The sequence below is a fragment of the Lampetra planeri genome, chromosome 51, assembly GCF_965212315.1.
Source record: "Lampetra planeri chromosome 51, kcLamPlan1.2.h2, whole genome shotgun sequence".
Classification (NCBI taxonomy): domain Eukaryota; kingdom Metazoa; phylum Chordata; class Hyperoartia; order Petromyzontiformes; family Petromyzontidae; genus Lampetra; species Lampetra planeri.
In genome coordinates, this window is record NC_136157.1 from 7,315,491 (window position 1) to 7,340,816 (window position 25,326).

Genomic DNA, 25,326 nt, shown 5'->3' on the forward strand with positions numbered 1-25,326 from the left:
AGTCTGTATGTGTCTTGCCGTCTGTACATATGTAATGACAGGGTGACACCTGTTGGCCTGGAGTGGTAATTACGGCCATGGCTGCATTACACAATGCCTTATTATAAGAGGGGCGTATCTGGGGTAAAGGTGAAAGGCGGAGTCAGTCGAGAAGCTCCGGGAACCAGCTGAAGGTTCTGGAAAGGGGGCGTGGCCAGAGAAGGAGTTGGCCACGCCGGGGCAGAGATCAGGGGGACCGAATCAGAGGAACCAGAGGTTCGGTGCGGGTTCTGGGTCCTGGCTGCGTCGCTGCTCGTCGTCATCTCTTCGTCTCCGACCACGTGGCTGATCTTCTGGAAGACTCTCTCCATCTCTGCGCTGGTCGAACAGCTTGCGCAGCGAAGCCGGAAATGGGGCTACGTGTTAGGATCGCCTATGTGTAGCTGCGTTACACAATATATCGCCCAGTGTGCTCTTAATAAATAAGAAGCCTTCTATTCGACGTGTCTCGGAAGTCACTCACTACACATACAATTAAAATGCCTTACACGTATCGTGCTGTTCTAAATGTAATTTACGACTTTGCAAACGACATGATCGTAATCCTAACTGTAATAGTCGTAATGCGTGCCTTTAACTTTTACGTAGACTGTTTTTTGGAACAATGCGCATGCTTTCATTTATTGTATGGACAAGGGTTGACATAAGCAAAGTCATCATTGTCATCTGTACAGGGTCATAAAATGGGTAAAACCCAAACTTTGCAATGCACACACTTTTATTTGCACTCTAAATTACAAAATAAATTATTTTGACCCTAGAATTAATCACATTTGATATGCTGGATAAAAGTGGGTGGCTTGCATAAAGAAAATTAAACATATCAAAAGGAAGCCACCCACTTTAATTCAGCACATCAAATGTGATTAATTCTGGGGTCAAAATAATTGTTGTACTTTAGAATGCAAATAAGTGTGAGTGCATTTGAAAAGCTTGTTTTTACCTATTTTTTTTTATAATGCGGATGCGGATTGGATGTAATTCGATTGAGGGAATGGGACTACGACGCGCGAGTAGGAATAAGCAGTTGTACGGCTGCCTTAGCATAGCATCGGACAAGGCGGGATGCTGCTGGATACCCCTGGATGCTATCCACGCATCTCAGTCTTTTTTCGGCCTGCGTACGCATCTCACGTGATATCATGGACTGTGCTTTACCCTAAATTATGTATTATTTATTATAACGCGATTTTTACACAATGCGGTGTTCCTCAGGAACGCAACAACTACCGGGTTATGCGAACAGGCTACACATAATCACGAGCATCGTTTTAGAGAATATAAAATAGATGAGCAGATAATCCGTCTCATTCACATATCCGTGTCTCCACATAAGACGTAATATTTCTTAGACAACCCATTAGCAGTGTCGAAACCGGTCCAGAGTTTTGCTCGTCTTTAACCGATGCTGCTGAAGTTAAACACTCCCCAGAAGGCCGTACGGCTGACGGATCATTTACAAAATATTTGTCATTCGTGTGGAGAGATGTATGTGTGTAGGAGACATCGTCAACTGCGACAGCACTTTTTAACGTTAGTCATTACCGCCTTAGTATGGTGAGCGGACAGGCAGTATAAACTAGACTTTTTATTCTACCAGGTAAGGCCCACTGAGCTCTATTGCTCTTTTACAGAAGTGACCTGGCCACAAATGATAGATCAAAGAAGTGGCTTATCACGTGGAAATTTATAGCAGCCAAATACTCTAAACGCACATCGATTTTAAATGTGGAGGGAAAAAATAGAGGTCACGGAGAAAAATCCATGCGACCACGGGGAGAGAGAGAGAGAGACACAAACTCCAAATATACAGCTGCCGCCTATCCCGCCTTGACCTGCCACTGACCTCCAGTAAATGACCAAGAGTGTGGGCTCATCCGTTATGACACTGCAATGCCTGGGTCCTCACCTCAGTCACCTGCCGCCTCGCGTGCTTCCCACCGCCTCCGCTGCCGGTGTTGCAAGCTCAGCAATTCGGAACCAATCAAGGAGCCCACCACAGAGTTTTGAATCTAACAGGCCGCCCTGGTAAATACTGCGCATGTGTGTGTGCAAAAGGCAAAAGTGCAGCCCTCCAATTGCATTCTGCCACCACTGCTGGCGGAAGGACATCCACTGGAAGGGGCTCCAGAGTGTATTTGGTCTACTCTTCCACCCACGACTTGCCGATCTATTAACTGTGGAGTGTCCAATCATGCCGCTGGGTGGATGGCGGCAGGCGGATTTAGCAAACGTGTGCCGTCGTCTCAACTGCCGGGCGACCTGAGCGGCGCAAGTCCGGTGCGCCGCTCACCACCCCACCACTGGCAGGGTCTATTTTGGCAGATTGGGCCTAAGCCCAGTGTAAACACGTGACCTCATCCCCTCCCCCACAGTCATAATACCAATGCAAATATGTGTGCGATGTGCCAGACTGTCTGTTTGGTCTGCCAGCCAAGACTGGGCGTTGGAAGGAATGTCATCTTTGCTCTGCCAAATGCAAATCATCCAATTTTCGGCTGGTGGGTTTCATTGGAAGTAATTTTTCATAAAAACGATAATTTCAACTTATAACCCTGCGCCACCGTCGCTCTCGCTCACTCCCTCTTGTAGAGAGAGGACGATCCATAGACCGCAGAGGAAGCACAGAGAAGGCGGGATAGGCGGCAGCCACGCGAACAAGCCTCCGCAAAATCCCCCCTTCTCCCCCCAAAGGTCTGCGGTCATCTCTATGTAGTGACATGGAATGGGTCACGATGGTGCGTAGCGCTGGTTGCTGGCAAAGAAGGGGATCCGCTGCTGTAGCAGCCCTGCCTGCCAGCAGGTCACGTGATGGGCCGGAGAGAGGGATGTGGGGCAGAGGTGACGGAGGGGCCACGCGAGGTGACGCCCGGGAGCCTTCTAGTAGGTTCTAGAAGGGGGCGTGGCCGGGGGCGGAGCGAGGCCACGCTGAGTGGATAGAAGGGAGACCCCGACCAAGACTCGCAGCTGTTGTTGGGAGTGGAACCTGTGGGGCTACAAGAATCTTCGTCACCGTCTGTGTCATCGTCTTCACGTCTTCAGCGTTGTTGGTCAGGCAGCCTGTTGCTGTCCTGCCCGAAGTAAAGAGAGTGCCTCCTACTACTCGTGTCTCTGAAGTGAATCACTACATATGTGTAGTGATACACTCAGAGACACTAGGAGTAGGAGGCACTCTATTTATTACCGCCTTCACAGGGTACAAGGGGTAACTACACTCCAGTCAGGACAGCTGGCAGACTGCCTCACTGACGACGCCGAGAAGGTGAAGACGCGGACGGAGACTCCAGCAGCCCGACGGGATCCCACTCACAGCGACAGCCTCGAGCCTTCCCTCGGGCTCCCCTTTTATCCTCCCGGCGTGGCCTCGCTCCGCCCCCGGCCACGCCCCCTTTCTAGAACCTTCTCGCGGGCTCCCGAGCTCGCCTCACGTGGCCCCTCTGTCACCTTTGCCCTGCATCCCTCTCTCTGCTTGTCACGTGACCTGCTGACAGACAGGGCTGCTGCAGATCCCTTTCTCTGCCAGCAACCCGCGCTATGCTCCGTAGTGACCCATTCCATGTCACTACATATATGAAGATGTGACAGTATCGGTCGATTGATGCTTGTTCACAGGTGGGAGGAACCCGCAGCACCCGGAGAAAACCCACGCGGGTGTGTGGGGGACAACTCGGGTGGGGACCGGCGGAGTCCACATTTGTTGTTCTGCATTCTACTGGCGACTCACGGTGTGGAGTTCAACACCCAAAGAAAGGGAGGGAGTTTGAAAGTTTTTGTTGCATCATTATGTCAATAACAACGAGTACACACAAGTATTGTAAATATTGAATGGGGATTAACAAACGTGATTGATGGGCGTGTGTGGTTTAATGCATAGCGATCCTCATACCAGGCATGCAACACTCCCTCCATTCCTGAATTGAAATCGATTATTCTGCTCACGATACAGGCATTGAATCGTGTGTGTGTGTGAGAAGTGATGATTTACAATTTTATCCACACACTATGCCAGAGACCTATGACAAAATCGCCCAGAATGCGCCCGATCTCATCAAGTCTCAAAAGCTAAGCAGGCTTTGAGCCTGTCGCCTGCTTGGATGGGTGACCATTGCATGATAGACAGCTGCGGGGCTGTGTCACGATCTGTGTGTACCCAAGTCACTCTTAAAAATGAGACGATCTTCATCTATTGAGTTCTGAGCTGATTAAACAAAGTGAACTTGAAACTTTAAATTGAAATGAGATTGGCGTTTTCCGAGACCGTACTATATTGAACTTTTGCACCGTACGTAGCCAACCGCGCTAATCGGAGGTGCGGGGAAGGAAAACACCAGCGGTGTGCTTGCGATAGACTAGTTAGCACATTGCCCGCACTCACCAGCAGACATCAGTGCACCACCTTGATGGGCAACGCCTTCATGGGCTGGGATGACGTCATCAGCTCTGTCGGGCGCGCAACGCCCGAGTAGCTGACACAATATCAGAGGGCCGCTAGAGAATCTGGAAGGTTTGCTCTGAACTCTTAAGTTGGCTATAAACTGTGAAGTTTGCTCTCAACTGTAACCTGACAGACGTCGCACGTGACAGCCGTTTGTCAGGTTACTTGCAAAGATAACAAGAGAGAATGCTGAGATTGTATAATCGAGTTGAACCACGAGAGAGGGCTCGTGGCTCATAAAGGTTTATAAGTCGGCTCGTTATTCGCATGATCGGGCAGACCTCTGGCAGGTGCTGTAGTTGCTGCCACCGCCAACTCTCTTGGGTTGCGGCCATCATTGTGAGAGAGTTGCTTGGCTCAATGGAGCCTCACCAGCTGAGATAATAGAGTCTTAGTCTGTGAGTCTCTTTGTTACTTTATGGGTATCTATATAAGTTTATGGACCTCTGTAATATATGGGTATCTAGGCAACCTATGGGTCTCCGTATAACTATATAGGTCTTTATGTAATCTATGGGTCTATGGGACTCTAATCTATGAGTCTATAACTATGGGTTTCTATGTAATCTATGAGTCTCTATATAACTCTTTGGGTCTCGATATAATCTATGAGTCTCGATATAATCTATGGGTCTCTAGACACAAATGTGAAAACGTCCCCATCGTCGTGCTGCTGTCAAACCACAATGATGTCAAAGATGCGGCGGCCCTCACACTGGTGATGTCTGTTCAGTGAAAGTGGCCCCCTCTGAAAATTAGTGAGGAACACTGCTCTACATGGTGGTTCAGATGTCTTTATGACCCCAATTGAATTCTATAAAATGTCATATTTTTGGAAGTAATGTTTATTTGAAACAGAAGTGAAAATTCAAAGAAAAAACTTTTAGGGGTCAATGAATTTGGGGTCACAAGACATCTGAACCACCTTGTTCAAAAAACAATAAACGTCATACGTCACCACGTCACCTGTGCCAGGCCAGGTGCACTTTGAGGCCACGTGAAGTGAACTGCACGCAGGAGGTCACGGGACAGACCCAGCAGGTGACATGGGTTGACTGAGATGGCTGGCAGATGCACCACCTGCGCCCTCTACTCTGCTATTTTATCCGACCCGACGCTCCGCTCGTTGTTGTGAGCGTCACTCCTCCGCCCTCCGTTGTTGTTGGGGGTGACTGCCTCCACCTGCCCAGTAGCGTCCTTCGCGAACCTCTTCCATCGAGGCCACGCGCACTCACACGGTGCGTTATTGACGCGCGTGTCGAGGCGATTGTTGAGTGAGTTGTGCACCACTGCCAGCCAACACGGCAGCGGCACCAGACGTTGTGTTTAACTTTGGAAATGCTGCGGACAGTACAGACATATTCCAGGGGAGTGTGTGGGGTATGTTGGTGAGAGTTGCCGTGTTGTTGATGTTGTTGATGTTGTTGATGTTGTTGATGTTGTTGTGGTGTTTGCCAACGATTAATTCTGTTTACGTGAAGCACGAGGAGTATAGCATTGTAATAAAATCACGAATTTAAATGAAGCAAATGAGACGAAGAAGTTGCTCAAGACGTAAGTTTCCTCCCTCGTGCTGTCCCTGTGTGTGTGTGGCAATGTGGTCGTGTGGGCGGAGCGCGCTCTGCCACCCGCGGCTTGCACGCGGAGACCCCCAGTCCCGGGTGGGTCCGAGTGTCACTGCTGTGCACGAGACTCTCGGCAAGTTTTTGTTTCAAGCGGACCTTGCCACATGTCATGGCCTTTCTCAATGTGCGCGTGTGTTATACCTGGTCACTAATTTGTAAATGCACTTCATACAACTAAGTTGATTATGATTCTTTAATCCGTGTTATGACTGTCGTTCCCCCCACCATGTTTACTGCGATTGTCCTGCGGGGGGCGTCCTGTAGCGAGACGGAAGGTTCACATTTCACCTCCAGCAGACGCAACTCCATCGCGTTATGAGAACGTCCCCACAGAAGTGGATATCACAGAGCTACTCGAAGGCACGCATCTCTACCTGAACATCGCATCGCCAGGGCCACCACAGTGGCGAAATGTTCACTGCCTCTTCTTGGTTCTTTCGGTAAAGTCACGTACTTACTTCCCTTCTACGTGACTTTACCGAAAGAACCAAGAAGATGAATCCCTGCAGTCACGAAAGCTTTAAATCGAAAGTTCACTGCATCGTCTGGCAGAGACTCAAGCAGCAGGTCGTGGGTTCGATCCCGACCCTGTAAAATTGGAATTTGCATGTTCGCCTCGTGGCCTCATGGATTTTACTCCGGGTCTTAGTCGCGTGAGCTAACCCCAGATTTGTTTTTAGGATTTTCTCAGACGTAACTTTGAACTAAAAGTACAACCGCATTTTTGGGCGCATGCCACCGATTCACGACAATTGAGGACCCGTCGTCATCACAGCTGGGTTCGAACTCAGCGCTCTGACCGCGTGAGCCACCCAGCCGGTCACTTCAACCCTTCACCCATTCCCTTTTGTCACATTTTTACAGCTGCCGCCGCCGCCGCTTTGCAGTTCTGCAGGTGACACAAAGCAAAGTGTAATCCCTAACAAGACGCGAGTCATAGAGAGAATATTTACCCACATTGGGAGCTCTTTAAACTGCAGCCCGATGACAGGGAGCATAAAACCCATTCTCTCGCCTCGGCCGTCCATGCCGCCACCACTTGGGCGGGTGCAGTCACGAGACTTCGCCTGCTGCCTCAGCACCCGAACCCTTCAGCTCGGTGCGGGAAGGGTCGGGGGAGAGTGGGGGGGGGAGTTGCGTGAGTGGGCACACATTGCCCCCCCACCCTCACCCCCCTCCTCACCAGCCATCGGTGAGCACAGGGCCGCCTTTAAAAACGGAGTGACCTGGCTGCAGGCTCCTGTTCACCCCTCCGCGGCGCATTCCGACGTGCTCCACTTCTCTTCCTCGCTCCCACACCCCGTCTCTCTCCATCTCTCACGCACTCTCTCCCCGTGGCTCTTTCCATCTCTCACGCTCTCTCTCCCCGTGTTTCGCTCCACCTCTCACGCTCCCACGCCCCGTGTCTCTCCATCTCTCACGCACTCTCTCTCCGTGGCTCTTTCCATCTCTCACGCTCTCTCTCCCCGTGTTTCGCTCCACCTCTCACGCTCCCACGCCCCGTGTCTCTCCATCTCTCCCGCTCCCACACCCCGTCTCTCTTCCTCGCTCCCACACCCCGTCTCTCTCCACCTCTCCCCGTCTCTCTCCCCGCGTCTCTCCATCTCTCCCAAATTCTTCCCTAAACCCCCCTCTCACTCCCCCTGTCTCTCTCGTGTTTCATTGCGTGTTTTGTTTGCTTCGCCCCGCAAGTTGACTTTTCAAGTGCAGGGCGTTTGGAGATGACCTCGGCCACGATGAGCCTGGCGTCTGCTGTGCCGCTTCTTCTCTGCGCGCTGGCGCTGCTGAGCGTGCTGCAGGGGACTGCAGGTAGGAGATGCGAGATGCCACGTGGGAACCTGATCCTCCCCGAGGTCTCCCGATGCACCACACACCATACCAATTGACCACATGCAGACACTCCATACCAATGTGCCACACGCACCATCTTGATGCACCACACACATCACCCTGATGGACCACACTCCATACCAATGAACCACACACTCCATACCAATGTGCCACACGCACCACCCTGATGCACCACATACTCTATACCAATGCACCACACGCACCATCAATTGACATGTCTAGATTGTGGTGTCGGCACACAATGGTCTACTCTTCGCCGAACAACGTCACGGAATGACTCACGTTCACAGCGAAGAAGCCGGTGCGTGCGTATTTTCGGTTTGTACACCCGCAGTGTTTACCAGGGTGGCCTCTGGGGTGTAACCGCGAACGTCTGCAATGAGCAGTGAGCATGCCACCGCTCACCTCCCCCGTCCACCAGCAATTGACAAATTGTCACGATTTGGCAGTCGTGGTTCGATTTAATTGTCTTCTTTCTGTTTCTCATTGATTTTTCATCTGGTTTGCATGTTGTGTTTGCCAGTAACAACACATGTCCAGTCAATCGTCTACAGGACAGTAATGCGATAGTAATAATGATTTACAGGCCTTTCTTAATCGAAGGCCTCAACTTTGTGCCAGTCCTGGACATTGTCTGGCTCTACCTCACGACGCTGTTTAACACGAAGGAGGCTTTCACGACCAATATCCAGAACAGAGGTATTTTGGGTTAGATCGTTAAACCTGCCACCACCTGACATAGCCAATTAGTAAGGTTTGTGACGTAAACAAAACGTGCCAAGTCGTTACTAGTTCAGCACACACCGGTTGTGTGTTGGACAGCAAACCCACAACAACATTTACAATTCGAACACTTTGAGGTTTCAGTGGTAAATTACAACCACCCTCATCAGGCGACAGCCGGAATTGTGGAGAAATCCTGTTTCCGCCTTAAATACGCTGGTCGGTTTCAGTGAAAGAGCAGTTTCCCGAGGACCTGTCCACAGACATCACTTTGCCACTGATGTTTGCTGCATCCGGAAACTTAAACGTATGTCGTCAGGCTCCCGATGTAGTGTGATCACATTTGCATGTTATGTTGCAAATAATGTGCAAAAAAGTGTTAATACGCACATTCGTTGGCATATATGATGCATATATATTGTTTAAACTGATGCAAATATAAATGCATGCCTGTCACTCACCAAAAATTCACTCCGTACATGCCAATGATGTGTTTTGCGTTTTCTAGCTTTTTGTCGAACTGGCACCGATATCTCACAGAGGCGCCTTGCCTCCTCACATTTTGCAGTGTGCCACCACCACCACTGCTTTAACCAATTCTGCCTCTGCTGATGAGATACTGATTGTCTAAATCGGTCCAGAGTTTTTCTGCTGTTGAGCCAGTACCGCTGAAACATTTTCACTCAAAAATGACCGTGTGGCTGATATGATGTGTAGAAAATACTTGTTTTACGAGTTGGGACGTGTGGTGGCAAGGAAGGGGAAGATCGTCAAGTTATTTTAGTTACTCTCAGGCACACATCTCTACCTAAAAATCACATGGCCAGGGGTATCACGGTGGCGAAATGTTAACTACCTCGCCTGGTATGCAGGAGGCCGTGGGTTCAATCCCGACCCTGATACCTGTAAAATTAGAATTTACATGTTCTCTCCGTGGCCGCGTGGATTTTTCTCCGGGTCCTCTGATTTCCCCCTCCACATTTGGAAACATGCGTTTAGAGTATTTTTGTCTGCTATAAATTTCCACGTGATAAGCCACTTCGTTTAGCTATCATTTGTGGTCAGGTGGCTTCTGAAAGGCTATTTCGCTCAGTGGGCCTTTCCTGGTAAAATAAAAATCGTCTAGTTTCCACAGATATCTAGTAGTTATTCACATCAGTCAACACCCAATGAGTAACAACCACACATTCTTGCTTCCATCATCGCAGTCAATCACAACACAGAGCCCCTTGACACGTTCCCATGAAGGGAATGTTGTTCTAAATTGCGGCAAGTTTGTAATGTCACGTGGTGTGGAAGGTGAAGGGCTATGAAAGGGAGGCATTATTAAAAGTGGGTGTTTGGGTAAGAGGAAAATTATTTTCATTTTAATTAAATAAAGTGTCGTCCAGGCCCCTTATAACGAGCCCCAGAATGCCACGGCACTCTGTAACCCATGGACAGCTTTTCTAAAATCCACCACTGGATGGTGAGGGCCTTACCACGCCTTAATATATAATACAAACTCGCACAACATCTACAGCAGCCAGAGCACATTCTCAATGAACCGGCGATCAGCATAATTTAATACAGTAGTTTGTTTTTCTATTCATGTCTGTTGACCGGGGTGTGATGTTCATTGTATAAATTCATACCGTGTAAAGTTATACATTTAAAATGTGTGTGTGTGTATACGTGGTCACTACGTGTATACGTGTGGGGAGCGGTAGTGTAGCAGTGAGCACACTGCGCTACGAACCCGGCCAAGCGAGTTCGATTCCCGCTCACGGCCAACACGAGTGAGGATTATCTGAACCGGTTCTGGGCCTCCCCTAGGTAGACTCAGTCTCAAATGAGTACCTGGTGCGGTGTGGTAAACATCGCCCCTCGTGATATAAAGGAGGCCGGGCGTGGTGATGGCCACCCATCCCCTCGTGTGCCGTGCGGGCATTCATTGGTGCTACTCGCGAACAGCACTTGCCCCAACAGTCTGTTAAAGATACACGGGGGGGGGGGGGCCTTTGTCTTTGTGGTCTTTACGTCATGCGCGTGCTGTGTGCGCGTGAATCAACACCCCGGGGCGGATAGCCCCTTGCAACCGAGATGTTTCATCTCGAGGGATTTTCACATTAAAGATAAAGTTGATGCTGCTCAGATGAGATTGGCAGGGGGCCTGATGGCGCCCAAGGACCCGGGCGTCACACAAAGGAGCGCCCCACCACACGGGCCCGTGTTGCTGTTGTTGTTGCTGCTCATATATATTTATATATATAAAAATATATAATATATTCGGGCATTCTGCCCTCGTGACATCCTGGCCTCAGTGACCTCTGGGCGCCCTTGTTATGTAGGGGTGTCTTGGACGTGCCTTTGACGCGCCTCTGATGAACGTTTTAGTGAGCGCAGTCCACGTTTGAATTTTGTTGTAGAGCGAGTGGTGCTTGCTTTTTCAGGTCACGGTTGCTACGAGATGTTACCGACCTCGCCTGGTGATCCCGACCCTGACACTTGTTGTTTATTTGGAGTTTGCGTGTTCTCCCCCGTGGTCGCGTGGATTTTTATCTGGGTCCTCCAGTTTTTCCCTCCACATTTAGAATCAACGTCACGCGTCTAATATTGCACATTCCTAGAGCTATCATTTGTGGCCAGGTCGCTTCTGAAAGAAAAGCTACATAGCTCAGTGAGCCTTACCTGGTCAAATAAAACTAGTTTTATAGTTTAGTTTTAGTTCAGGTCAAAAAGGTCAACAGCTCGATTGCACATCGAGGCATTGCTCATCTGCTAGTAATTCGAGCCAGTGGTGGTAATTCCACATTCCTATGGCGGGGCGCAGCCACTCCTGTTGACTTAGCCACAAAGTGGTGCTCCTCATGGTGTTGCCCATCAGCAGGATGAGGCTTGCTTCAACCAATGCGCGTGAACTACCAGCGATGTTTTGCCGGAAGCCCGTGTGGCTGATGGGATGTGCTCCGAATCTTTTAACTAGAAACATTTTTACGTGGATGGGCAGATCAAATTAAGTTGATTTCGTTTAAGCCGGTTAAGAACTCAAGAAGACGAGACAAGATAGCTTCATGCACAAGGGTGGCTTGGGTCACCAATGCTTCGGATGCGTATTTATTTGTCTGATTATTTATTTTGTCAATGATTATTTAGGGTTACGTGATCCTAGAATGGCCACTTTCATTATATGAAGCAATCATTAACGGGAGCTACGGGTGAGCTGATAAGATCAAGTGGAGAGCGACTGCGCAAACGGGCACCCCCATGCAAGATCATGGACCTACACCTCCCCCCGTGTAGCTCAAGTCGATGGTTGTGCTGTTAGCCGGCAGCTATTGAGCCGGCAGGCGCACGAGGGAGTTGGGTGGCCGATACCACGCCCGACCGCCTTTGTCTCTTCAGTGCTGGTGTCTACACCCGGCATCATTCAATGGAGGTATTCACTTTAGGCTGGAATCTACCTCTGAGCGGGGGCGGACCAGTTCAGATACTCGTCACTGCTGCTGGCAATGAGCGGAATTCGAACTCGGGCCGCCGGGTTCGTAGTGCAGCGCGCTAACCGCTACACCACCGCTCCCCACATTAACACAAAACAAAGACAAAGATCCCCCGTATAGTCTCAACAGACTGTTGGGGCAAGGGCTGTTGGCGAGTAGCACTTATGAAAGCCGGCACGGCACACGAGGGGGTGGGTGGCCAGCACCATACGCACGCACACACTCACACGCTCTCCTTCCCTCACACACACACACTCTCCCTTACACACACACACTCACACACACACACTCACTCACACACTCACACACACTCACACATTGTCACACACTCACTCACACACTCTCACACACACAAACACTCTCACACTCTCTCCTTCCCTCACACACACACACTCACACACTCACACAAACACTCTTACACACTCACACACCTCCCACACACACACTCACACACACACTCACATACACTCACACACTCTCACAAACACAAACACTCTCTCACACATTCACACACACACACTCTCACACACACTCGCACACACACACTCTCACACACACTCACAAACACTCCCACAAACACTCCCACACACTCACGCGCTGTCTCGCTGTCATGGCGCCAAGTCGCACTGAGGCAACCCGCGATGAAGGGGGGAATTGTAGCCGCGTGAGCTGCGGTCACGGCTGGGCATCGACTCGCCGCTCACCCCACAACCCTCACCCCCTGCACCCTCACCCCACAACCCTCACCCCCTTGCATCCTCACCCCACAACCTCACCCCCTGCACCCTCGCCCCACAACCCTCACCCCACACCCTCACCCCACAACCCTCACCCCCTTGCACCCTCACCCCACACCCTCACCCCACAACGCTCACCCCACACCCTCACCCCCTGCACCCTCACCCCACAACCTCACCCCCTACACCCTCACCCCACAACCCTCACCTCACACACTCACCTCACACTCACCTCACACTCACCTCACACACTCACCTCACACACACACCCCACACCCTCATCCCGCACCCTCACCCCGCACACTCACCTCACACTCACCCCACAACCTCACCTCACACACTGACCTCACCCGCACCCTCACCCCGCACCCTCACCTCACACACTCACATCACACACTCACCTCACACACTCATCCCGCACCCTCACCTCACATACTCACCTCACACACTCACATCACACACTCACCTCACACACTCACCTCACACACTCATCCCGCACCCTCACCCCGCACCCTCACCTCACACACTCACCTCACACACTCACCTCACACACTCACCTCACACTCACCTCACACACTCACCTCACACACTCACCCCACACCCTCATCACGCACCCTCACCCCACAACCTCACCTCACACACTCACCTCACACACTCACCTCACACACTCACCTCACACACTCATCCCGCACCCTCACCCCGCACCCTCGCCTGACACACTCACCTCACACTTGCACCATCACCTCACACACCTCACACACACACCTCACACACACACCTCACACACTCAACTCACACACTCACCTCACACTCAACTCACACCCTCACCCTGCACCCTTACACACTCACCTCACACACTCACCTCACACACTCACCTCACACTCACCTCACACACTCACCTCACACTCACCTCACACTCACCTCGCACACTCACCTCACACTCACCTCACACACTCACCTCACACACTCACCTCACACACACTCACCTAACACTTGCACCATCACCTCACACACTCACCTCACACACACAGACTGTGCCTCAACTTTTGCGTGCGCACTCCCTGGGGACGGTGCCGATGTTGGTGATGACGATGTGTAAGAGAAACATTCACGGAGATACAAATATGCGAAGGAGACTTCTATTTTGCTATTTCATTCCTGACCGTTTGCAGATTCAACACCGATCAAAGTCAACTCAACATTGAGCAATTTAGTTTTTTTCTCGCGGTGAACATCGGTGTCGGTACCACCACCAGCACCACCAGCAGCAGCAGCACGCCTGTGTCTCCCCATCTTGTCCCCGCGTGTCTGAGCCTTCATCTTGTCCGTGTATCTATCCTCGTCTGCGTGTGCAGGCGTCCACGCGTCTCTCCGCTGGTGCACCATATCGACGGGCGAGGAGAACAAGTGCAGCGCCATGAAGATTGCGCTGACCGGGGCGGGCATCTCGCCGCCGCTGCAGTGCGTGCGCGCAGGCGACCGCAAGGAGTGCGTGCAGAAGATCGAGGCAAGGGCCGACACGCGCCCCCTCTCTCCGTGTCTCCTCGTGTCTCATCCCCTGTGCGTCTCATCCACTGTGTCTCATCCTCTGTGCGTCTCCTTGTGTCTCATCCCCTGTGCGTCTCCCCTTCCCTTGCATCCCTTCCTCCCGAGTCTCCTCTCGAGTGTCATCTTCCCGTGTTCCCCAGCCCCCCACATCGTTGCAGACAACTGCACAAAGCCACTCCGCGGAGTGAAGTTTCCACCTCCGTTGGCACCGATTACCACCGCGAACCCGGAGGGAACCTCGCACTCAGCACCACCCTCCTCATCGTGTCGTGTCGCTTTGTTTCTTCGTGCCACCGCCCGGCCACCCTTCCTCGCACAGGACGGCCACGCCGACGCGGTGAGCCTGGACTCTGGGGAGGTGTTCACCGCGGGGAAATACCACGGCCTGCAGGTGGCGGCTGCCGAGGCCTATACAGGTGTGTAAGACCCCTACACAGGTGTGTAAGACCCCTATACAGGTGTGTAAGACCCTACACAGGTGTGTAAGCCCCCTGTACAGGTGTGTAAGCCCCCTGTACAGGTGTGTAAGACCTTGTACAGGTGTGTAAGCCCCTATACAGGTGTGTAAGCCCCCTGTACAGGTGTGTAAGACGCCTATACAGGTGTGTAAGCCCCCTGTACAGGTGTGTAAGATACATAGCGAGAGCTATGTATCTTGGTAATATATGTCTGTCTATAGTTTTCTGGTTAGATTTTATGTCGCTATTTCATTATACCTGATGATGATTGCTTGTGTTGCAATCGAAACGTCGTATTCTATTATTTAATTTAATTTATTATTTTATCTTTAGACGTGACTTAACCGAAAGAACCAAATAATAATTCCTGCAGTCACGAAAGTTCTAAAATTAGGATTGAACCACTTCTACGGGGAAGTTTTAAGCTTATCTTTTTTTTTTCTGGCGACTTGTTTTCTCTGCCTGTATCCTCTTTAGAATGTTCACACTCAAATTCTAACTTAGCAATCTTTGAAATACGTAATCAACCAGGCTATGCGTTAATTGTGTGTTGACCGACCCTCTGTGTTGTATTACATTACATTTCGATATTTTACTAGGTTATTTAATTTTAGTGTGTCTTTCTCCTGATTTTCAGGCTTGCTTGCCGTGTAATCGTTCTTGCAGCACCAATTGATATGCTAATATTTTCTCTAACCCCCCTCCCTCTCTCTGCCTCCGCCCCCCCCCCTCTGTCTATTTAAGGCCACCACACAGAGACGATCACCCCTCTCTGTTACCTGTGTTGCTCTCGCTATGTATCTTGGTAATATCTGTCTGCTAATATGTCTGTCTATAGTTTTCTGGTTATATTTTATGTCGCTATTTCATTATACCTGATGATGATTGCTTGTGTTGCAATCGAAACGTCGTATTCTATTATTTAATTTAATTTATTATTTTATCTTTAGACGTGACTTAACCGAAAGAACCAAATAATAATTCCTGCAGTCACGAAAGTTCTAAAATTAAGATCGCACAGACTTGACTCAAGGGTACATTTAACATGCAGGCTTAAACATAACTTCAACCGAGCTGACAACTGCTCTTGGAGTTTAAGCCAGGTCCTCGGTTAAGAAAACCTGAGACCCGCCTCCCACCCCCCAACAGTTACAGACTCAAGACCATCTGAAGACGATACCTTGAGCTAATGTTCAACAACAAGTCTCCGCCTCTCCAGTTGATGCAGTTTACACACAACGTGAACTTGTGCTGTCACTCGCTCAATATTTAGGGCTCAAATTCCAAACTTGATAATTGCAAAGTTTGTGAAAAAAAATGTGATTAACTTTGTCCCCCACAATCTCCGGTGGGCAGGTTGTTTTACGCCAAACGTTTGCCCTGACGAATTGTGCCGTGCGACCGCCACCGTGTGAGAACGCCGGCTCTCTGCTGGGGCTCTCGCCCTCTCCAGGGAAAGGGGCTGGTAGAGATGGCAGCGCTGAGGGCCACTTTTGGCCAACACCGCGGAGAGCCCTGCATTCACAACAAACGTGTTCGAGGGCCGACATCGATGAGCCAAGGTTGTTGTAGAACGACGAGTGAGAACTTGTAGAAGAAGTGCAGTGGAAGTTACCGGGTGGCATAGACGTCAGACGTCTTAGCTGGAAGAAAAAAACATGTTTAAGTTTTTTTTAATCGCATTTAAATATTTAACCTGGAAAATCCCTTCTGAGCCAGGAAGCCACCGAGATTAAACCAGTTTCTCGAGCGGAGTGGATTGGTGGTCTCAGTCCAGTAACTAGTTAAAGTATAGTAAAAAAAACCCTCATAAAATGTAATTTGTTTATTTACTTATTAACTCCGTCTCCTTCCGAGACGTCTGCAAGTTGCAGGGTGGGTGTCCCGTTCACCGCTGATCTCGGAACGCTCAAGCGGTTAGCGTTAATTTTATGTAGAGAGGTGCAGCGCCGTTGTGTTTAAAGACGTTGTACTCACCGCAGAGAAGTGTAGCGACCCGACCGCAGTCCACGATAGCTGGCGCAAAACTGTGCCACACGCCTTCCCGCATGGCCTTGTGGGAGTCTCGGTGTACCGATAGCTAATTTATTTATTTTTGATTTTCGGTTCGTTTGACGTACACGCACGTCATCGCAACGGGAAAGGGTTAATGTGGCTGAATTCCAGTTCTGACATTTCAAATATCGGTTTGACCGTCCGCTATAGACACGCTCGATGTTGAAACCAGATGTCATTTCACACCTGCCAAATCACCACCGCGTGTCCCCACGCCGTGGTTCCTTCAACGCAGGCGTTGTCTGCGCCCCGCTGGACAGCGCCTGGTGCAGTGTGCATGTGCACGCCGGCGCTGCGGAGACACAAGTGGTCGGGCGTGGCACTGGCCCTTAGAGCGCATTGAAGGGCCACTGCCCGAAACGTCGCCTTTTATATTTGTATTTTTTACTTACAAGGCCCACAGTGTTATTGACGAACGTGTCCGGGCATTGTTGTTGTCATTATCTGTGCCTGTCTGAATCCCTGCAGTCACGAAAGCTTTAAATCGAAATGTGCCTGTCTTCTTGTTATGTCGTACGGTTTGCTGCACAACAGCAGACTTATTATAGGGGAGGCGCAAATTGTCAACGGTTCATTTGCTTGTACCCCACTGTCAGAGCAATACGACAAAAAACAACTCTAAGCTATTTTTATTTTTCCAGGTAAGGCTCACTGAGCTATGGAGCTCTTTTCCAGAAGCGACCTGGCCACAACTGATAGCTCAGCGAACCAAATACTCTAAAACGCGTGGTGATGTTGATTCTAACTGTGGAGGGAAAAACCGGAGGACCCAGAAAAAAAATGGACGCGACCACGAGGAGAAAGAGAGACAGGAAAACTCCACATATACAGGAATCAGGGTCCTTTTCGAACCCATGACCTCCTGTATACCAGGCGAGGGAGTTAACATCTCGCCACCCGAGAAAGCCTCACTCAAAAATAAAACAAACACTCCTCCTCGTGTGTTTGTAAAGGATGCCTCTACACGCCGCCTCTGTGACCCCCTTCCCCGCTACTGCTGCCCCCCCCCACCACCCTCCGATGCCCCCTGCCCCCCACGTGGAGTAGCGAGCACCGTGGACCCCACCTACTTCGCCGTGGCCGTGGTGCGCAAGGCGGCGCCGGCGAGCGTGACGTTCCGCACGCTGCGGGGGACGCGCTCGTGCCACACGGGGCTCGGCCGCACCGCCGGGTGGCTCATCCCCGTGGGGAGGCTGCGGGAGAGCGGCGAGATCAAGGGGGACGGCTGCGACATCCCCAAGGGTGAGAGCTTTGACTCGGCCGCATAGCGGTCGATGGGTTCGATTCCCCGACTCGGGCGCCGGTGCATCTGAGTGTAGTTTGGATTTTCTCCCCCTGATCTTCAGTGTGTGTACGTGTGTGTATATGTGTGTCTATGTGTACGTATGTGTGAACGTGTGGGGAGACACAGGTGGTTGGGCGTGGTGCTGGCCACCCACCCTCTCGTGTACTGCTCTGGCCTTCATAGGTGCTCGCTAACGGCACTTGCCCCAACAGTCTGTTAAGGCTATATGGGGGATCTTTGTCTTTGTATCCATGGGGAGTGGTGGTGCAGCGGTTAGCGCGCTGCGCTATGAACCTGGCGACTGAGTTCCATTAATGCTAACGGCCAACACCAGTGACAATTATCGAAATTGGTCCAGGCCCTCTCCTAGGTCGACTCAGCCTCAAATGAGTACCTGGTGCGGTGTAAACATCGCCACTGGGGAGACAAAGGTGGTCGGGTGTGGTGCTGGCCACCCACCTCCCTCGTGTGCCGTACCGGCCTTCAGAGGTGCTCGCTAACAGCACTTGCCCCAACAGTCTGTTAAGGCTATAGGGGGATCTTTGTCTTGTATGTGTGTATGAATGGGGAGTGATTGTGTGTGGTTAGCGCTATAAACCTGGCAACTCGAGTTTCATTCCCGCTCACGGCCACACCAGTGACCATTATCTGAACTGGTTATGGGCCTCCCCTAGGTCGACTCAGCCTCAAATGAGTACCTGCTGGGGTGCTGGCCACCCACTCCCTCGTTTGACGTGCCGGCCTTCATTGGTGCTCGTTAACAGCACTTGCCCCAACAGTCTGTTAAAGCTATACTGGGGGATCTTTGTCTTTGTACGTAGAGGTGGCAAGTTTCTTCAACGCGAGCTGCGTGCCGGGCGCGGGCAACCTTCCGCCCAGCCTGTGCCACCTGTGCATCGGGAACGAGGCGGGGGGAGAGAAGTGCGCAGCCTCCAACCACGAGCGATTCTTCGGCTACACTGGAGCCTTCCGGTAGGTAGCTCACACAACCGCAGACAGCCTCAACGGACTGCTGAGAAAGTGCTGTGAGCGAGCACCTTGAGGAGGCCCAGGACTGGTTCAGATAATCCTCACTGCTTTTGGCCGTGAGTGGGAATCGAACCCCGGTCGCCGGGTTCGTAGAGCAAGGTGCTAAACACGACACTACTGCTCCCCACACGCACACGCACACACAAGCTTACAAACACACGTTTGTCCCACCATTCTGTTCACCTTTGTATTGTGCAGCTGTCTGGCGTCAGGATCAGGGGATGTGGCCTTTGTGAAGCACACGACTGTCACAGACAACACAGACGGTGAGTGGGCCATTGCCGCCATTGCCATCATCATCATCATCGCCATCGTGGCCATCATCAACAGATGTACATCCGCGTGTACTCAAATGTCGCGGTTGGTAAATCCGCAGTTGGCAAGGGATGACTACAAATCAAGCTCCTCTCAACTGCCACCTCGACCTCTGTGCCCCCACCCCCCCCCCCCCCAACTGTCGCGTCTCCCCAGGTCACAACCCCGACGAGTGGGCACGCGGCCTTCTCTCCACGGACTTTGATCTGCTCTGTCCGAGTGGAACTCGTCTCCCTGTCACGGGTTTTAAGTCCTGCAACCTGGCCAGTGTTCCCCCGCACGCCGTGGTCACGCGCTCCAGCTCCGATCCCCGCTGGATCTTCGAAATCCTCGACGCCGCGCAGGTCAGTGAGCACGTCGCCACGTCGCTGTCGCACGATGCTGCCTGCGACTTGGTCCTGCTGTTCCGCGTCTAAGGTGGTGTTCCGCTCTCACGTGATGCTGTACGACGCTGTATTAGACACTGTTCTTTCCATGTTAGGAAATTACGTTCTGGAGCACCTTGAGCTAAGGGGCTCTCCAAATATAAAATAAAATAAGACGTGAAACGTCCGTCCATGCGTCTGCGAGCAGAAGCAATTTGGCAACGACAATGGGACGCGGTTCAAGATGTTCGACTCGAGCGGCTTCCAGGGGACCGACCTGCTCTTCAAGGACTCCACCGTCAGCCTCTTCTACCCAGAAGGCCGCCTGGGCTACAAGGAGTGGCTGGGCGGCGGCTTGCTGGAGTCCATGGAGGGCATGGACTGCAATGGCGCCAAGCCCGCAGGTGAGGCCGTTCCCCGCTACTGGCCCGCCATGAACTCCTGTTATGAAACATTAATCAAGCGTGCATTGTGTGTGTGTTTTTTGTTATTATGTAATGATGATGATGAATGTTAAACTTGTAATGCTGCGCTTCCACACGGTATCCACTCAGTCTGGAAAAGAGAGAGAGGACGACTCTGAGGTGACAGGAGGGAGAGTAACTACAAACGACAGAGCAAGAAGTCAGCAGCAGCAGCAGCAGCCATCTGATGAGCCAGCGCTACCAATAGTTGCCCAAGCTCTGCAGTCCTCTATGTATGAAGGTGTTATTGGCCAATTCATGAGCGTTTACATGTGGGAGGAAATTAGAGCACCCGAGGGAGAAACACCCGATCCCATACAGACGGAACAGGTGGAGTCCACATTTGCTGCACCGCCGTCTGGCAAGCCAGGATATGGCTCCTTCTTGATTCCCATGAGAAGGGAGTTTGACAAGATTCGTGTGATCCACCAACCCTCACTGCACGGTTGGCTACGTACGGTGCGAAAGAAGTTCAACATCAATACAATACTCTCAGCCTTGCCCAGAACACCAACTCAAGAGCTGAATGTGTGGCCGTCTTATCATTTGCACCACCAGCTCGGTCCTCACATCGTTACTCCCCCACCTCCCCCTTTGTCTTCCTCACAGTGGTGAGCTCCGTGGCCCTGGTGGCGGTTGCGACCGCACTCTGGGCCATTCTCCTCGCCTGAGCCGCACGGCCCTAAGGGGCCACGGGCGGCACCAGGGGTGGGTGGGGGGGAGGGGGGGGAGCAGGCCCCAGGACTTCTGATCGGTGCAGTGACACCGTCCAGCTGGGGAGGAGGGTTTGATCTGTACGAAGTGTTGTCCGCTCGTGGATCCGGGTTGAGGCTACGACATCCGTCATGGGTTTTCGTGGCGCGTGCAGGAGGAATTCATGGAGTGACCACAATGTGATGGCAGTTGCTTCACTATAATCAGAGCTTTCTCACGTATTGCCCCACAGACTCACGTAGAGAGCCCCAGACTCACATAGAGACCCACAGACTCACATAGAGACCCCCAGACTCATAGAGACCCACAGACTCACATAGAGACCCACAGACTCACATAGAGACCCACAGACTCACATAGAGACCCCCAGACTCACATAGAGACCCACAGACTCACGTAGAGAGCCCCAGACTCACATAGAGACCCACAGACTCACATAGAGACCCACAGACTCACATAGAGACCCCCAGACTCACACAGAGACCCCCAGACTCATAGAGACCCACAGACTCACATAGAGACCCACAGACTCACATAGAGACCCACAGACTCACATAGAGACCCACAGACTCACATAGAGACCCACAGACTCACATAGAGACCCACAGGCTCACATGGAGACCCACAGACTCACGTGGAGACCCACAGACTTTACATGGAGACCCACAGACTCACATAGAGACCCACAGACTCACATAGAGACCCACAGACTCACATAGAGACCCACAGACAGTCCCATTGAGAAACTGGAACCAATGACTGATGCTCGAGTGGCCAAGGGCCAGACCATCGCCCGTGGAGCCTCTCATCTCTGGAGCTTTCGCCACACACTGCTACGGGCATCTTCAGAGGAGCTGAACTCCTGAACATTAACTCCTTATGGTGCACTTTTATCGCACCGTACATAGCCAATTACGATAATTATCAGAGGTGCGGCTGAAGGACACAAACTAAACACAAAAAGCAGTTCTGAAGAAATGAGTTTTCAATCTGGATAATTTAAAAGTGCATAGCTCCAGTGGCTTCCTAATATCGAAAGGAAGAGCGTTCCAGACGGCCATAAAAGCGCATCTGAAAGCATGTGATGCAGTAACTATATTTATTCGATGGCTCGCCAAAAGCTGCTGCTGCGAGGATGACCGGAGTTTGTGCGATGAAAATGTATGCTCCTTGACGAAATCAGCAGGTTATTGTGATTCATTTGTGGCCTCGCACTTGGTGTGTAATGATGCCAGGAGGTACCGCGTGGCGACGCCCTAGGGATGAAATGTTCGACGTGCAACAGTCTGACCCGAAAGAGCACGCTCGAAATCGAGCGATCGTTCGTTGAAATTAATTACAATCCGCCGATGGTGCCGACTCGTCGACTCGCGAGGGGAGAGGGCGCAGCGCGCGAGTCGAAATGTTGCAGGCCGAGTTCATAGCCTTCTTCTCGACCCGGGGCTGTGAGCCGATCGCGAACGCGTGGCCGCGTCTCTGTTGGACGCAAGCCCCGTGGGCTTCTGCGTGGGTCTCCTTCCCCTCCCTCCTCCGAAACTTCCAGCCAGGGTTGCCGCCTGTCCTGGTTTTTCCCAGGATCGTTCTCTCGTTGAGGTAGCTGTCCTAGGAAGTCTCTTAAGTCTTCCCGGGTTTTTCTGTCAGTCTCCACTCAAGACGGTGCATTTAGAGGTAAGCTCTCCCCTCGTTTGGTATTTCGCGGTGGCGAGATGTTAACTACCTTGCCTGGTATACAGAAGGTTGTGGGTTCGATACCGACCCTGATGCCTGTATATTTTGAGTTGGCGTGTTCTCCCACGTGGTCGCGTGGATTTTTCTCCAGGTCCTCCAGTTTTCCCCTCCACATTTAGAATCAGCGTGCGTTTAAGAGTATTTGGCTACTATAATCGCTTTTGAAAAAGAGCTACGTAGCTCAGTGGACCTTATCTGGTTAAAATAAAAAATAGATTCGTTTTATTCCACCCATGGTAAGTCCAGGCTTTGTTTTTGTGCCTGAGAGATAACAACCGTACCCCCAGCGCCCACGAGCATCTGCATCGCAACCAACCGAGTTTGACCATTTCTGAGTCTGTCCCTCGTAGCTCTGTGGCAGCCCCTTTCCACCGGAAGGAACCAGGGAACCACCGTGGCGATGACGGAGCTCTCTTTAACCTTTGACACAGTTGAGACAAAAAAAATCGTGACCACATTTTAATCTTGCATCCTGCTAATCTTCTGGGTATTTGGAAACATCTCTGAATCATCTTTCCCCCGTTCCGCTCCTTTAATTTTGTATCCCAGCCGAGAGTCGAGATGCGTTCTGTGAAGTGAAATGTGGGTAAGACGCGGGAGGGGGGGGGGTATAAAGTTTGTATGTTTTGGGGGTGGGGGGTCGGAACGTCAACTGCGAGGGGGCGACTGCCTGAGCCGGGCACCCCCCTCCCAGCAACCTCCATTCCATGAGCCCCCCCCCAACCCACCACGGTTACAGCGCTCCCACCACTTGCCAAGGCGTCCCCACGCACTGTGGAGGCAGCACTGCCGGCTCTGACCCGGCCTCCATTCCAGTTGGTGTAGTTGTGACATTGTTGTTGTTGTTGCGGTAGGTTGTTGTTGTGTCAGGTTGTTGTTGTTGTTTTTAAATTTTGACTTAAAAGTTTCGTGACTGTATGAATTAATATTATATGGTTCTTTCGGTAAAGTCATGTAGATAGAAAAATAATAAAAATGAAAATAAAGTTAATAAAAAAATATTAAAATATCACGTTTCGGTCGCTTGTGTTGCGATCGAAACGTCGTGATATTTATTATTGTTATTATTTTTCTATCTACGTGACTTTACCGAAGGAACCATAGAATATGTTGTTGCTGTTGTTCTTTTGCCCTGGGCCCTGATGACTGCACTAAGAGGCTCCCGCCGGCCCTGAAGCACCGCGGAGCTGCTGATGCTGCAGACCGCAGCGGTGCCACGTGGGGCTCAGGGGGTGAGCTGCTGCTGCTGCACGACGGGGCGTGGGGGACTAATCTGGCTGCACTGCGCGTCCTCGAGATAACGAGGTGGTCCATCACACCGTGTGGTGTATCGATAACGGGAGGTTTTACTGTGGGGGCGGACCCATACAAATATGAAAGTAATTGGAACAAGTTGAAAGTTGCTTCCCCGACAACTCGAATATTGAACAGCGTGCAAAGCAATGCTGACTTGTTGGTGGCTGCGTCTCCACTCGGCCACCCAGTATACTTGGAACGTTGGCCCGACGTTGGGCCAATGGATCCAACCACGTGCCAGCCAATATTGGCCCAATGGCGAATGTTTACTGGGTGGCCACAGACCAAACCCGGACATATGTCGCAGTCAGCACTCGGTCTTATTACCATCATCAGCATTCTGTTGCAGTTGCCTGTGATACAGTTTCACACAATACCGGTACCAGGCCACAGTACAAATACATTCCTGCCACCCAAACACAGACAACTATTCATGGACCGTACCAGGTAACACCTGGACAGGTGGCAACGGGCATCTCCACGTGCAGTCCCAGTTGAGGACTGACTGCACACTGTGCAGTGCCTTGTGTGCAGCACTGGATTGTGTGTCCCAGAATTGGCTCTTTGTCATTTCCAGTGGTCTTACTGGCATTCTTTTCAACTTTTATATTGCTTTTTTAATTTTATATCAAATTTTAAAAAGCACACGTAAAAGCAATTCAAGCTGTACATGGGGTTTTGTTTAGATGATGGATATATCACGGGGCACCACACCCCCGAATTGGCCCAGTTTTTTGAGGATGCGCTGTAACTGAATGTAATTCATTTTACTGTTCCTATAAACATTGTAGCCGTAATTATGTTAGCTTTGATCTGCACAAAATCTACGAATAAATGTTATCTGACGTCAACGGTCTTCATTGTATTTCTAAAACACGTGGATGTTTTAAAGTCCTGGCCCATAGTTTCACCCAAGGGTTGATGTGGACAAGCGATCTCCTTGTCGTCCGGCTGCTGCTGATGTAGATGCAGAGTAACAACTACAATGTCACTTCCAGGTGGTCAAGCCAGCAGATAACCACGCCGTGCTTAGCGCGGAGTGTCTCGCTGCGATGTCTCCCTCGGGCATCGCATGGTTATAAGCAGTGAGCTACATAAACAAGCAGTGAGCTGTATATCAACACTCTCCTGTGTTGTTAAAGCTGTGGCTACAGTGGTTGGCACGGGCCCTTGTGCAAGC

The 25,326-nt window shown here is 51.1% G+C and overlaps 1 protein-coding gene across 1 annotated transcript; it reads left to right on the forward strand.

Moving 5' to 3' along the window:
- Positions 1-7,151: 7,151 nt before the first annotated feature.
- Positions 7,152-24,997, forward strand: LOC144734541 (melanotransferrin-like). The gene is made up of 9 exons (XM_078616787.1): positions 7,152-7,908; positions 14,245-14,396; positions 14,757-14,853; positions 17,998-18,192; positions 19,057-19,207; positions 19,463-19,530; positions 19,736-19,923; positions 20,153-20,348; positions 21,018-24,997. Exons 1-9 carry the CDS (start codon positions 7,821-7,823, stop codon positions 21,077-21,079), a joined length of 1,197 nt encoding a protein of 398 aa, XP_078472913.1. The 5' UTR covers positions 7,152-7,820; the 3' UTR covers positions 21,080-24,997.
- The last annotated feature ends 329 nt before the right edge of the window (positions 24,998-25,326 follow it).

Coding starts and splice junctions, on each gene's coding strand:
- LOC144734541 (XM_078616787.1), top strand. CDS start 7,821: ATGACCTCGGCCACGATGAGCCTGGCGTCTGCTGTGCCGCTTCTTCTC. Junction 14,397..14,756: donor AGTGCGTGCAGAAGATCGAG/GCAAGGGCCGAC, acceptor TTCCTCGCACAG/GACGGCCACGCCGACGCGGT. Junction 18,193..19,056: donor CGGCTGCGACATCCCCAAGG/GTGAGAGCTTTG, acceptor CTTTGTACGTAG/AGGTGGCAAGTTTCTTCAAC.